General features: G+C 39.7%; 1 protein-coding gene across 3 annotated transcripts in view; it reads right to left on the reverse strand.

The window, feature by feature from the left end:
- nhsl2 (NHS-like 2) overlaps positions 1 to 16,393 on the reverse strand; it is a 164,215-nt gene that overhangs the window by 58,117 nt on the left and 89,705 nt on the right. Inside the window, exon 1 of one of the 3 annotated variants that reach the window (XM_038730779.1) lies at positions 15,858 to 16,130. The exons of the other annotated variants lie outside the window; for them this stretch is intronic. Coding sequence (XP_038586707.1) covers positions 15,858 to 15,882 — 25 coding nt within the window. The 5' untranslated portion in view covers positions 15,883 to 16,130. Of the gene's footprint in view, positions 1 to 15,857; positions 16,131 to 16,393 lie in introns of those variants that run through there. 3 annotated transcript variants of the gene reach the window in all.

The raw sequence follows: 16,393 nt of genomic DNA on the forward strand, positions 1-16,393 counted from the left end.
TCCAGCTGACACAGAGAAAACACAGGAGTGATACTTTCTTCTGCCGCCCACTGTCACAACAGGGAGAGAGATGGCACACACACACATACGCACATCCTCATGAAGACACACACACACAAACTTTTCGATCTCCAACATATTCAAGCGTGAACAAGTTTGACAGTCCACACTGTATGGTGTCCATGCTACATACAAAGCTTACATGCACAAACACTACAAACAAACAAAAGTGCAGAAAATAGACAAAAAGTTTCGCAATACACCTACTCTATACTGACACACATTCGCAAACACACACATGCATTAGCGAGGTGTTGCATGAACTTATTTTCCTCTAAGGCCCATTACTAATTCATCCCCCTCTGTGTGAGTAGGAGTGTCAGCAGAGTGGACACAGATTTGGACAAGCTGTTATCGACAGACGCACACACACACATGCACACACACGAATGAATGAACGCAAGTTACCCATTGCTCATATTTCATCGCCCATGTACTCTCACAGATTTTGTGTATGCCTGCTAAAAATACATCTGTGCATCTTTCACACACTTGTGAGGAAATGTCATGTGGTTGACAGGCCAGGAGCTACTGGCGTATGCCAAGTGCTGACCTGGTTTTTGAAGGTTGGTTTTAGGTTTCAGGTTACAATCAGGTTAAGGGTAAGGTTAGGCATGTAGTTGTGATGGTTAAGGTTAAGGTAAGGGTCTAGAGAAGGCATTATGTCATTGAGATGTCCCCACAGGGATAGAGGAAAAAATGTGTGTGTGTGTGTGTGTGTGTGTGTGTGTGTGTGTGTGTGTGTGTGTGCGTGCACGCGCACATTTGTGAATGATGGGCTTATGAGGCACTGTTAGCACTAGCCCAGTGCTCAGCAGACTCATTTATGCTCATCTTAAATAACACTGTCACTGCAAACTGAAAAGCCTGGCTAAAACAAAGTGTGTGTGTGTGTGTGTGTGTGTGTGTGTGTGTGTGTGTGTGTGTGTGTGTGTGTGTGTGTGTGTGTGTGTGTGTGTGTGCAGGCCTTGTGCTTTGTCCCAGTTAATGCAAGCCGTGCAGTAAACTAGATTTACTGACGACACTGAGACCCATAACCGAACATTAGTCGTCCTTCTGGGTATCGTTACCGAAATGAACCAGGCTTCCTGCGCTATGACATTATCCTTACTGACCCTTGTTGTAACCACTGAGTAACAACAAAGGTCGTGTAGATAATATAACTGAACTGTGAGAGTCTTTGCTATCAAGGTGATAAAGCACCAGAACCTATAACTGAGTGAAAATTCAGAAAATACGTGCTAAAATGTGGATATCTCTATACTTTTTTGTACCAACCGAAGTATCTGTAGGACAGAGTATCTTTACAAAACTTTACAGTGCTGGCGCTGAATGTTGCTCAGACTTATACTCTTCTTCACTTATTATTTGATCAGGCTGTTTCTGATCAAAATATTTATGTTTCCAATTTTACAAAACAATTTTTACACTATTATATTATCTACTTCTACACTATTCTATAAGCAGAGTTCTTGTATGGTTGTCTAAATTTCTATGGCTAAGATATTAAAAAAGTATTGGTTAGCATCTGTACCAAGACTTAAGTATTGTATATAAACATTTCAAATAATACCTAACCCTATGTTTAAGGTTAGGGGTAATAGTGCCTTTTCACATTTTTTCACTACATTTCTGTTGATATTAATCAATTTTATTAGATAAGAACTTTACAGCCAAATGATAACTTAAGTTTTGCATTTGTAGATAAAATTGACTTTTTGATTTTGACTGGTGGGCTTTAGTGAACATCTAGTCCATAAACCAGTGGGACAAAAATCAGTTAATGAAAATTGAGGTGGATTAAGCAACAAAAAGTAGCACACAACAACCTTTTGACGTTGCCAATCTAATTTAATCTGAGTCACATTGTTGTTTAAAGCTGCATAAAGTTGTAATCATTTAACATTTTTTGTGACTCTGCCCGTGCCAGAGCAGCCTACTCACCCTGGTGGCTGAATGAGCAATTAGCTGAGTGTGAATCTGAGGTGTTGTGGCACGAAAGGTACACAGGAAGCCGCGGGTTTCTTCCTGCTATGATTGACCAATGATGACGCACGGTGAGTCAGGAAAGGACAAGTGTGAGGAGTATGTCAGATTAGATTTGTGATGCATATTGGCACAAAAACGTTTGAACTTTACCACTAATGTCCCACTTACTCATCTGTAACTGATACATTATCTGTATAATGACATCGGATCAAAAGCTTTTGCATTCACCATTGATAAGCGTTTAAACCAAAAGTTACTGGTGTTTTAGCCATAGTTTGGTCCAGTACTTAGTGATGTTGTTAACCCGGGTTTGGTCCAATATTATTGGTGTTTTAGACCTGGTTCGGTCCCGTATTTACAGGTGATTAAGTGTTTTTTTGGTGAATGGTTTGGTCCAATATATTTTGGTGTTTTTTGTCTGATTTGGTCAGATATTTACTGGTATAAACCTGGGTTCGTCCAATAGTCTGAATATATCTGTATTTTTTGTCTTGCTGGCTGTTTGGGTCTTTTTACCAAACATGCGTTCACTTTTTCTCTCCTCAGTTTCTTGCTGTGCATGTAGCATCCATTAAGCTTGTATGAGTTCATTACAGATTGCATGTCAGGACTAAAGACACGTCCCACTACTTTCTCCACTACTGCTGTAAATAGAGAAGGATGGCGCCATCTTCTTCAACAAATCTATCTTCCAACCATCTATGGTGAAGTTTCTAGTACAGGTGTGTTTGTTATTCTTTTGTTGCAGCAGTGTTTCATGTAGAGTTGACTTTCCCTCTTCTACTGGCAGTGTGCTCTGCTATTCTCTGACCAATGCTGCTACAAGTTTCCTATCCAGAATACAACATGGAAAACAAGAGTGCTTATTTGGACCCATACTTCTGTCTTTGGGAAAATCTTAATGCGATACGTATTTGTGCTGTTGTTAATGGGAGTCTCACACTCCGCCCAAAAGTAACAAGATTCCAGTTTCTGTTTCTGTTAAACATAAGTCAAAGTCTTATGGAGGGCGTGATATTATTGAAATGTATAACACCTCAGAGTGCCCTGGTACCACACCATTAAGCCAGGGCTGTGCTTTCTTTCTCTGAAGTTCCCTATCAGAATAAAGGTAAAAATGTCCCAAAAATTATTTATAAAAACCTCTTCAAATGTGTCAATATTCAACTTTGTATCGGAGGTTTACCTGGCTTATTGATCAAAATGTTATTAGTTTATATCCAAACCCCTGTCAGTGTCTGACACAAATCACCTAACAAAACCATTGGTGTCACACAAGGTAGAGTCACATTCATGCATAACTGTCTGACAATTCAAGAATGAAATGAAAAATCAAGGCCACTTCTGCCTTATAATTTTTCATTTCACAGACTTGAAGGCACATTTTCCCCCTGAGTGCCCATTAACTTTGATCCATGCGGGACATGTGGGACATTTCTTAGTGAAATATGGAGAAAAAAGCGTAAACATATTCATTAAAGATCTTGTGCAGAATGCAGTGCAGCTCTCATGAAGAGGGTTTTTGAAAGGACTTGAAGTCCCAGCTGTGGCATACAACGATATCTGAGTATTTTAAGGAGACTTTGGCTAAATAAGATGAAGAATGCTAATTAATGTACCCGCTGCTCTGGACACAGGCGTGAATGTTCCCTCATAGCACATCAGATTGACTCTAAGTGGCTAAATTGGTGGAAAATTGAGTGCGTACATGTGTGTTTATGGGTGTGTTTGTGTATGCATGCATACACTTCTGACTGCTGCAGCCAGTGGCCTCCCTGCAGCTCAGTGCTGCCCCCTGCAGGAGAAGCAGGTATAAAACACAGACAATGACTTGAGTAAGCCACTAACTGCATCAATGATTTATGTGATCATTTTATGTGAAGAGGCAGCTACCTGAAGCTTTAAAACAGAACTTTATGGATATTTTATGAGCTTTTGTCTGCAATCTTTTGTTTCAATATTTGTCATTTGTTTTCCTGCATTATATGATATTAAACTGAAAATATTTGGATTTTGGACAGTTTTTTGGACAAAACACGCAATTTCAAGATGTCACCTTGGGCTACGGGAAACTGTCACATCCCTCAATATTTTACAGCTAACAATGAATCAAGAAAATAAATGGCAGATTATTCAATAATAAATATAATATATATAATATAATATAATGCTGTTAGTTGCAGCTCTACATGACATTAGATTCATGACCTTTAATAAAACCAAAATGACAAAACAAAGGCATGCTGTATGTAGCAATAGAGTCCTCACACAACTAAAAAAAACAGATATAGGGAACAAACAACATGAAAATGCACAGGACTCAAATTAGTCTGGTGATATTGTTTATTTTTCTTACTGTCTTACTAAATTCCATTGAAAGACCAAAGATAAAAATTAATTGATGTTTCTACCCACTGACAAGTATTGTGTCTGTATCCAAGGCCTGACATATCTTATTTTACTGTACCATAGAGCGCTATATGCTCGTCCAAAACAAACACACTATTTTGACTCAATCCCACATACACCATCCTGCTACTGCATATACTCTCTAGTGCACTAAATATGCGTTAATCCGCCATTGAACATAGTCCCCAACAAATGCATTATTTACTCCTGTTTTAGCAGCGTTTGCTAAAAATGACCAGCTGTTTTAGCCAATTAGCTTTTTTAAAAATAAAAATAAATTTACATCTTCAGTAGGGACAATGGGCTTTGGGCTGAGAGCCAAATACAATGTATGGGAGTCAGAAAGCATTAACAAACACAATCAGTTGATTTTGGTCATTTCATGCGATATGTTGACAGTAACAAAATAAAGAATTGCTTGTTCTTATCTTAGAATAGCTTCTCCTTTAATCTTTCATTATTTTAAGGACACCTCAAAAAGTATTAGAGCACAACAATCAATAAAAGTTTTCTGTTTCCTTAAATGTGCTATACATGTAATAAAATACAAAACAAAGACAAATATGTCAACAGATGTTACAGGCGTACTAGCTTGAAGTAAAAAGCACAACACTTTGGAGAACCCTGACAATGATTTTGAGAGACAGCTTATTAACGGACGGATGTTTCATCTGAAGCAAATGTTATCACACAAATACAGTTCCTAAATCAATACACACACATTCACTAAAAGGGTGTATATTCCTCTCCTGTACAGTGAGACCTGGCTGTCTAAAGTTATTAGACCCTAGAAGTAATTTATAGTGACATGAGCCACAATTCATCCTCGCCCTCCCTCCTTTCACTCGTTTATCCTCCACCTCCCTCTTTCTCTAAATCACTTCCCTTCTTCCTTCCTCTCTTTTTCCACGTCTCGCATGATTTCATCCTTTATGCCCTCAATCACACAAACTTCCTCCTTTCCACTTCTCTCTATCGCTTCCTGCTCTCCTTTCCCCCTGTCATCGCTCACTTATTCCCCAGAGCTTTCCGTTCTCTCCCTCTTTCTTCTTCTGTCATATCTCCCTTCATTACGCGCACACACACACCTACACACACAAAATGGAGGACAAGTGAGAGGGTGGAGTAATGGAATTGAGTGTAATGAGGAGGTGTGTGTGTGTGTGTGTGTGTGTGTGTGTGTGTGTGTGTGTGTGTGTGTGTGTGTAATCACAGGGATAATCCACCTGGCTCAGCCACCATGGATAATAAGCTCCACTGAACTGAACACAAACAAAACAATTGACATGCCAAATGGCCATTTTGTGAATATAGATGTATAGATTTTGTGTGCACGTGTGTGTGCGTGTGCATGAGTGCGTGTGTGTGTGTGTGTGTGTGTGTGTGTGTGTGTGTTTGTGTGTGTGTCAGTCAGGGCCTAACTGAGGAGCTGTATACACTCAGCCTGTTTGCTAACAGGAACAAAGACCTAATTTTATGCTAATAAGTGATTCAGAGATTTACGTCACTTTGATTGTGATGGTTAGTTGAACAAGTAGATTTTTAACGTGACTCACTATTGCGAACCCACACATATACACACACACTGGCTTCCTCTACTAATCTGGCACATGGAGACAATGTCTGTAATTTTGAAATTAATAACCATTATTATGCCACGGTTGCCATGGATACAGCTGATTCAGGCTGGCGGGAAATGGCAGAGACACATTTAAATTCACACACACAAACAGGTGCACACACACACACACACACACACACACACACAAGCATAAATGACTAATCATTTCAGTGACATTACATGTTGGGTTTACTCGTGTGCGTTTGTGTGTTAATGTAATACACAGTTTATATGGATATTGTAGGCTAATGCTTAAATGCAACTGCAATTGCTTATTTCTAATATTTTGTGTCCATTGAATAAAAGTTTTTTTCTCCACATTTTACTGTATTGGTGCCAACAAAATGTCAAACTTGAAACCAGTGTTTCAACCAGAAGTTCATTGGTTTAATTGTAAAATGGCCTCTGGTGCAGCATTTAGACCTCCACTGGGCACTAAAACTCTTCAATAAAACCAGACTTAATTAATTGAAGCTCTGTTAGTCTCTGCAGGTGTTCACAGCAAGGTGAACCTTTCCTGCATATTAATCCTTTAAATGGAAAATTGATCATGAACATAACAAAACTAAATAAAAGCTGTGGTCAGGGACATAAGACATGACTCACTAATATCTAGGATTTAATAAAAGGCTGATATCAAAACAGAGAAAAAGACAGAGAGAGAGAGTCACTGCTGCACACAGTCTGGCTGATCAGTATTAAAGTTTAAATTTCCTTACACAACCTCATCTCATTGTGACCATTTCCAGTTAACTCCATCTCTCCCAATCTGTGAAAACTGATAAGATTATCTTTCTTTTCCTTTCTTATGTCTTTTAATTACCACAAAATGAACATACGGTATATTGTGATCTTTCACTCATTTTCATATCAGCTGAATCAGACCCTGACATGTTTCGCCTTGCGATAAATCTAATGAGGGTGTATGTGTCCTTCATTGTGCGACATGTAATCTGCTCTTTGTCTTTGAAGGCTGATGCTATCAAACGCTACCAAAGTCAGTCCCTTTTTTTGAACCAACTCTTCTACAGTGGAACCAACAGCAGCATTACTTGTGATTTCCGCCATGTGTGTTGGTTCTGTACAAAATCATGGCATAAATGCATCAACGTGTTGCCGGTTTTATCATGAATAATATGACATGGCACACACCTACGTCACATGCAAATGAGAACGTAGATTCCGGGTAACATTCACAACGCTAAAAATGCTTTAAAAAATCTGAACGGTGGAAATTATTAATTTTTCTTAATATAAAATGTGAACATAACATTTATTTTCCAGAAATGCAGGACAATTAATCCAGCAGATTTAAACTGCCACAGTTTAGAGGACATGCAAGTTTGAAAGCTCAGTAAAGCTCACCCCTGACTCATCAACTACTATTCCCTTGAGCAAGGCATTTCAGGCATGAGGAGACTTATTTAGCCGATGGAGTTCTCAAAAGTGAAAAAGTATATAAATGCAAAGCAGGCTGTTGTGTATTCCACATATGCAACTTTCCTTGATTAATAACAGTTTAAATACAGTCCAGCGGTAAACAAATCCAGATTGGTTAAATATGGTGTGGAATATCTAATAACCACAATGATCTAATGTGCCGTGCTGCCAATGATTGAGTCATTTTCAGATCCACCTTAAAAGGGAAAAAGGCATGATTTCAGACAGTCCAACGTTGAAGTTAAAAAGCTGTTTCCCAAAGCAGGATTCCTAATCTTTGATGTCATTAATTTTCTGCAGCAGCACCGCTGGCTGTGTACGAGCATCTGACTTTGTGTTATGTGAGCTTCTCGACCCAAATATGAGTTTTATCTTAATTTGTACTCGTCTCTGAACTACAAAATCCCCTCAGATCCCCTTAAAACTCCCCTTCAGTGATAATCTCGCATCATTTCAGTCAAAATGAGGTCAGCAGCAGTACAGATACACGAAGGCTGTTTGAAGGTGCTGCGTGGAGCATTTAACAACAACAAATTAGTAACAGAATCATGCTGAGGCAATGGTATGATTACCATAAACCAATGAGGTAATCGCAAAGAAGACTTGTACATTTTACTCTTTGAACCAACAGGCCAGATTTAAAGGAAAATCTGCTGGATTAAGACTTTGTTCTTTGACTATGATCACTATTGTTAAGATATTTGTTGTATTTTCAGTTTAAATTTACTGTCATCTCATATTTATTTATATTTATCAACTCTACTAGTAAAGTTTATTCCTCAGCTGTAAAATGTCCCACTTCAACATAGCTTTGTCACAACTCTTAACCAAAATAGTTGCTTAATGTCGGGGGCGGAGCTAGACTCTCAAAACAGTGGGGCGGAGCTTCACCAAGGGGCCCACCTGCTACCAAGTCATTTAAACCAATTCAACAATAAACACAGTTAAATCAGACAAAAAAAGAAACAACTATGCAGCCTACTTAACCATAGTAGAAGCACAAAAAGCATGAACTAATCACCAAATCAACAAAATCTAAACATGCAAAATCTGGCAGGCAAAACGCTCTTATTCTGAAATGCTCCCTAGTTGCTAGATGCAGCCGTCAAGACAAGAAACGAAAGCGGGTCACAGAGAGCTGTGAAGGTAGAAGAAGTACAAAAAGACATATTAAAAACAAGTCATTAACGTGGGGCAGGCAGTACGCTCCGCTGCTGAAACACTTCTGAGGGTGTGTGAGTTGCCGCCGGAACTAAACCGCTGCACACTGTGTGAGTCCGGGGAGATGCATAATATCCTACATCCATCCCTCAGAATTCCCATGATGCATGAGGGTGAAGCGAGTTTTGTAAAAGTTTGAAAATTTGTATTTGTTTGAAATACAAATGTTACTTTATGATTTATGTTAAACGTGTCTCCTTAGAATATAGTGTTTTTTGTTGGTAGTTGTCATTCTTATGGTGGTTTACTATTGAAACCAGGAGTGATGGGACTGTTGCATTTGATAAGAGCTGCTGAATTTTGCCAGACCAGGGAATACATGAAGCCTTTCCGATCGGCTGTGTCGAGAATCAACTGAGTTAAACTTCATGGCCCATCGAAGGTCAAGAATGAACTTTTAAGTTAAACTTAAACAAATGTTTGAATATCAACCATTTCTTCCTCAAATCTTCTTTTGTGTGACATTTTATTTCTATTCTCTTCTTCTCACTAATCTCTTTCACTTTCCCTCTAAAGGTATTTCAGGTTTTCAGCTTTAGATTTTGTATTTTTTCCATTGTTTTTATGCAAAATTCCATTGTTTTTATTCTTTTGAAGTTGTAATGATCCCAATCTAAAAGTTTTATCTTAAATTTACTGAAGTCAATTGTAGGGGTTTTCACTCAGGGTCCTTTGTAACTTCGACAGACCCTACTAACTCATGTCCAGACAATTAGGATGGACATGACATGATGAAGGTGTCACCGACCGCAGCTGTAAATTCAGACACCAAACACACTGCATACACACACACAGTCAATGATTATTTATCACAGTGATTGATAACACATACTGCAGGTATCACCGGGCAATGCCCTCAAGGCTGACTCAGCTGCTTCTGCCAGAGGACGTTGTTTTGGAAGTTTGTACGTGTGTGCATGTGCATGGGAAACCAAGGGGAGGGTTTGTATCTGTGTACGCGTTGCCCCTCTCGCCCCAGAGGAAACAGACTGCGGCAAATAGACAGGATGTGATGTCACGGTTCTTCCAAGGTCAATGGCTATACCCGTTGCTCTTCACAACCCTGCCCAATTCACTTTCTGCCTCACACACGAGCACCTACACACGCACACACACACACACACACACACAGTCTTTCCCCAGCCAAGGTCCCTCTCTGTGACCTTTTAACTCCAACAGCGGAGGTCGATGTGCACTCATCCTGCTGTAGTCCATAAATTTTCCTTTATTGCTTTACTTCACACACACACACACACACACACACACACACACACACAGTCGTGTTTACATCAAATCAGAGGAAATTACACTTACATTAATTTCCTCACCATAACCATAACGACTACTTGCCTAACCCTCACCATAAACCAAGTGTTTACCCTAAAATGTAATGATTTACGTTTTGGGGTCTTGCATTTTGTCCCTGTTAGGAAGGCAAGTCCCCATAATGTGACTGTGTGAACAGATTTATGTCCCCACAACACGAGTAATACGTGCTCACACACACACACACACACATTGACCCTGTAGTAAATACACATGCCCTGCTGCTGTATACACTGGGACACAGATGGTCCAAGGTGTACTGCACACACACAGACACACACACACTCAGAACAGCTGTCAACTCCCATCCAAGCGCAAAAACATCTGCACAAACTCACCCAGCTACACAAAGTTTCAAAAAAAAGTTTGTTTGACAGGCAGAAACAAACGTCGGAATCCACTGAGGATTCGGATGGCAACAGTTTGAAGTAAGTCTTGTTCCCCTCTGAGACTGTTTCTCTTAAATGCAACAGGACAAAACAGGGAAACACTTTATACAGCACGTAGCAGTGCTAGTGAGGTTTGCCTTTGCTTTTGAACACAACACACCCGCAACACATGATGTCGTTTTAACATTTTATGCTGAACAACACTTTTGATGCTTTTAATATTTTATGCTGCAAACTGCAGCAACAGGCAGCGAAGACAAGTCACACTGCCTTAACAGGAAGAGACATACTTTTATTTGCCATTCAACAAGCTGTACTCCTGCTGCGATATTTTATTTCCACAAAACACTGATATTTTTAGCATCTACAAGGGTTTTCTACGCTGGGTGTTTTTGTGTTTAGTCTGAGTTTTGACTTTAGATAAACTTCCCACCAGGTCAAAGATGCTGTGGTTGATTTTTTTGTATTTCAACCACAAACAGCTGGATAACATACGTGGACACTCACTCATTCATAGCTATAAACTCCACTATGACAAGAGAAGGGCAGCAAAAAGTAGATGTCTTATTGACTGTTTTAGACGGCATGGAATATCTCTGTTTATTATTAAAGTACATTCTTTAATATGTTTGCACAGTTTTCTTTGTTGAATCAGAAGAAAGCAGAAAAAGCAAAGAGTTGATGATGATCTGTATGTTATATATCGTAACCTACCAAGCAATCAGGATCAAAAACCAAACTCTCAAAAACTTTAAAGCTGTACCAATCAATATTTTACATTAATATGGATCAAATGAAATGTGTAATCTTCAAGAGGTTGCCTGTAGTGACGAACTGACTGAGTATTATTGCCAAAATTCTGCAGCTCCTCTCAGCTCTTCAGTGGATTTTAGGGTCAACCCAAACATTGAGCTATAAGACCCTGAATAAATAAATGTAGTAAATGTACAATTTGTACTATATTTAGTAAGTAAACTACTTCAGTAAATGTACCTAGTTACTTTCCCCCACTGTGCACAAGTGATTTAGCTGATTCTCAATAAGCCGCAGCCTGACGTAACAGAGTGATCTTTATTACATTTACTGTAGCTGCTAATTAGATTGATATAATAAAATGTTCGTTTCTATTGGAGCTCCAGATCCAGACCTGCACTTCCTGTCTGGCTCACTTGGACAGTTGGCCTCATCTGAACAGACTACAATTCCCACAGGAACCTTATCGCCAGCTGCCAGACCCTCAGATTGGCTTTGGCTCCACTTCCTGTAGTTCCAGCCTGCTTTGATAGAGTTAACCCTGTCTGACGGCAAACTACAAGCCCCACTGACACCCTGCGACCGATACCAGCTCCCACTGCGCTGCTTTATATCCACTACACTGTTCATGAGGAATGTGTTTTATTTTCATCCAACAATTCCCACACTGTGTCAGTGCATGTGTGTGTCTGGACTTCTCAGAGTGTTGATGTTGCGCAGACCCCCTCCCATGATACCACACACCAACACACACACACACACCAACACACATATTGGCCCTAGAGAAGTATACTGTCTCAGTAAGATTACTTCCAGGAGCCATTGTCTCTGAGGAGAATTTGGCAGGAAACAGCTCTCCATCAATTTCCTGTTCAGCAGACAGACCGCTCTAATAAACGTAAATCACTCTGCAGTGATCTGATGAGCTTGTAACAGAACAATTTTGTTAAAACCAGTCTTTTTATGTATTCTAAACAACCTGAATACCTGAATGACAAACATATGCTTAAGGACTTTAAAAATACTGTCTCTATTTCAGTTTGTCCACCAGAGAGTACTGACGAGTTCATAAAAAAAAAAAAACCTTAGGCATTCTCTAACGAAAGCGCTACTACACATTAAGCATTTATAAAACAGCAAACTTTACAAATATTGAACCCTATCAACTTACAAATATTACTATGAAACCTCTCACAATTGAGAAGCTGGAACCAGATAATCTTGTGTTAAATTAAAATTTACCCTCTTAAATATAGACACCTATTTCCAGGAAAAACGCCTAAAATAACACCCCAAATGAATCAGGAATAACTCCTCAACCATTAGGTCTAGATGCATAATTCTGATCTCCTTTGAAAGGTCAGAAGCTAAGGAATATGAATATGAAAGAGTAAATGGAGATGCAATAAAGGAAAATATGATTTTTTCATCATCACCTGGTATAAAATTTATATTTTAATAGCAATATCACCATCAAAACCATAATCCTGCAGATTATAATGCAACTGAATAAGTTCTAATACACATGGAATACAACTGTAACTTTAAACTTGATGAAAAGAATACACAAAAGTTACTATTTTTCTAAAATATACCAGGCGAATGTCCATGTTTTGGCTATATTTACTGTTTATATGTTCACTTTTATTGGGAGTTTTTTTCAAAAATATTTCTGTCCATACAACCACGTTCCAAATAACATAAAGCTTCCAAAACATTGAAATATTGATAAAAACAGTGAATATTGATCAACATTCCTGTGAACCAAAAGCACCCCCATGCTTTACATGGCTGTAACATGGCTCTTTCTCTTCGTCTTGAGCAGACGAATCGTTTAGTATACTGGATGTCTGTATAGCTCCGAGTTGGCCAGTAGAGCCCAATAAAGACCGTCTGTTCCAAAGCAACATTTCTTCTCTCGTTCATTTTCACGAGAGAAATGAAACCTAAGAGCAGCAATTGCGCAACACCAAGATGGCGGCCTGCAGCGATCTTTTCACACACAAAAAACAGCTGTTTTTGGACTGAAAAAAGTGAATACGGCAAAAGTCTGCAGTTGTAACTGTAAATGTATATTGGTGCGTTTGTTGTTATTATTAGTCAGCTAATAAGTCTGTGACTTTTGTGAGTTGAGTGATATGAGTTACACTGCTGATCAGAGCTGGAGCTGAGCTTTCTTGAGTGGTCGGATGAGATGAGAGATATCTGGAAGGCAATAACTGCCTTATTTACTGTTATGGAAGTAAATACACTTTCTCACAGTGATGAAAATAGTTAAATGAGAAGATCATAGCATACTCATGTCTGTGAATTCAGTATGGAGAAAGATTAATTTAGTTTAGCCTAAAGACTAAAAGCAGGGGGGACAGTGACCCTCGCTTTCTCCAAAGTTAAAAATATGCCTAACGACGCCTCTAAAGCTGTTGTATTTGGTTTGCTTAACAGCTTAATCTTAACAACAGCCATGTCTCCGTACGTTATGGGAATATCCTGCAAGACCCCTACGTCAAAACTTATTCGGTTAAAGTGTTTACATCTACCATTTAGGACATTAACTCTTTTTTGACAAAGGCAAAACTGTTTTGGGGGGGAAATTAAGGAAGTCTTTTCAAATTTTGCATTTCTATTAACCTTTTTCTAATGTGATACTTCAAAACACGCATAAAAAACTTTGATGGAAACACAGCTACTGATATGGAGCCAAAATACTGGACTCGCAGGTCAAATCATTTACACGCTCATGTAATTCAGATTCACCAACACACACACACACACACACACACATATTGTTTCTTCTTTCTGTAACCTTAAGCTCTGTCCTTCTCACTGCCCTCTTCATCTTCTTTGCCCCAGTCTATCATTCTTTACTTAATTCTGCCTCATAGGACTGAGAAGCAAGTAACTTGCTATGCTTGTTAAACTGTCAAAGTTTAAAATATTATTGTTACAAGCAGGTTTTCACTACTCTCTTCTTCACTTCCTTTTATGCGTACCATCCTCTCCCTGTCCCTCTCACTCCTCTGGCTCACACCCATCACTCTATCCATCACGCACTGCAGCTGGGCTGATCCGGCAATTGAGGCGCCGCATTTAGCAACTCATCTGCATAAAAATTCGATGAGATTTGATTTCTTCCCCTTTCATTTTCACATTAAACTGGGCAGCGGTGGGGCTAGGGCAAGAGACATAGAAAGAGAACAAGAGAGAGAGAGAGAGTGATAATGTCGTGGAACTGGGCATGATGTATACGTATGTGAAATACTGTGTATGTGTGCTACAGCAGCAGCTTGTGACTGTGTGTGTGTGTGTGTGTGTGTGTGTGTTGTGTGTGTGTGTGTGTGTGTCATGGTTCAGGCCTTCATTTTTCCATACTTGAGTGTAAAATGGTAGAAAGCTAAGCCTCTGCTGTGTGTGTTTGTGTGTGTTTTCGCGCATGTGTGTGTATTGGACATTATAATGATTGCTCTATTGGAAACCATTGTAGCTGAGCACAAAACCACATGTGACCGAGCCAGAGTCAAAATGCACTTTCAGCAACATAGTCGAACCAGTGTGCGTGTGTGTGAGAGAGAGAGTATAAACAAGCACACACACCCATAGATGATCTCAGTTGAGCTTTTGGCAACTTAATAGACATGTGTAAAGGCTTTTCAAGGGTGAAAAAGACAAACAAAGCGCAAAGTGTGGGCTCTGTGACATACAAAGACCCTTTCAGAGGTGATGACACACACACACACACACACACACACACACACACACCATGAACACACACTAAGCTGTCTGTCTGCAGTCAAGACAGCAGGACCACATGTTTATTTGTTGCTGTGAAACCAAACATGGTTCAATTCCACATTCAAATTCTGCCGAAGATATGAATTCTGAATTGTTTCCAGAGATGCCAAATATGTATGTATTTCCATTTGAACATACAGTGCAGCCATATTTGAATATTTCACTCATCTACCATCACACAGCTTCGGTGAAGAGCTGGAACAATAATACTGTCATACTGTGGAATAAGAGGATTTTTCCAATGGAAACAAGTGGAAAACTGTATATTTAGGGTTAATTTAAGATTTTTAACTCTGTGCAATGTGGTTCTTTTCAAAAAGAAAATACTGTTTGTTCTTTACTGTATACTCTCATGCTTTTCTGCAACACTTTCCTTTTTTACAAACCTGTGAAATTCGTCAGCTCTATGACAAACACCAGGTATTACACTGCTCCTGCCTCTCAAACCTGTGAAAAGTTTCATGTCAAACCTCAACACACTCAAACACGCGCACACACACACACACACACACACACACACACATAGTAGACACGATGCTCAGGCAATGTGTGACGTTCAAGAAGAAGAAGAAGAACGCCTTGGCCATAAATGTGCAAGGGCCACACAAAAATGCAACAACGCTTAACATTGTTAACTCATAGAAACGATGCAAACACACGGTCACATTACCCTCGCTAATGTCAAGTGTAACATTCCTCTGCTTTTCTTATCGTGAGAATAAGCTGCCCTCCTCATTTCAGTACCACTCCACTCCCTGCTCCAAAATCTCAAAACCCTGATTCCTTCCACATAAATCCCTCGTCCGCCCCCCCACCCCTGCCACCCAAAGAAATAAACCTTTCCCAGTGTCTCTTACCTGGCCTGGCCCAGAAAACTTCCATGTCTGTATTCCTAAACTCTCTCCAGCACAGAACTACACACACACATGTAAACTTCGGAGGGGAAAGAGGACGAGAAGTAGGGGAGGAGAGGCCAGCTGCCTACTGAGGTAAACCCAGTGAGTCATTCAGGCTGTGGCTACGAGCGTGTCAGCAGCAGACAAAGTGGAAGAGATATAGAGGGAGAGAGGGGGGAGAAGAAAGAATACTGTAGAAGGCAAGAAAGAAAGAAACGGTGCAGGGAAAGTTTGTTCTCGTAGTGTGAGAGGAGAGAAAGGGAGGAAACTGATGGTGCCGGGTGTTGTGCCTCCCCCTTGTTATTTTCTTTCTTCCTCTCCCCTCCTAGCACTTCCCCTACTACTTCCCTTCTCTCCCCTCCAGCTCTCACCTTAAAGGAATCAACAAAGTAAGTGACGACCATAAAGTACTGCCTATAGATAGACACAAAGTATGAAATGTGCTCAGACAAGTCTGCAGCATGCAATTTATGTCCAACTGTCTATGTCAGTGCAGG

The sequence above is a fragment of the Micropterus salmoides genome, unplaced genomic scaffold (assembly GCF_014851395.1).
Source record: "Micropterus salmoides isolate LMB-PRFRI ecotype aquatic unplaced genomic scaffold, ASM1485139v1 Ms_hic_scaffold_2, whole genome shotgun sequence".
Taxonomy (NCBI): Eukaryota; Metazoa; Chordata; class Actinopteri; order Centrarchiformes; family Centrarchidae; genus Micropterus; species Micropterus salmoides.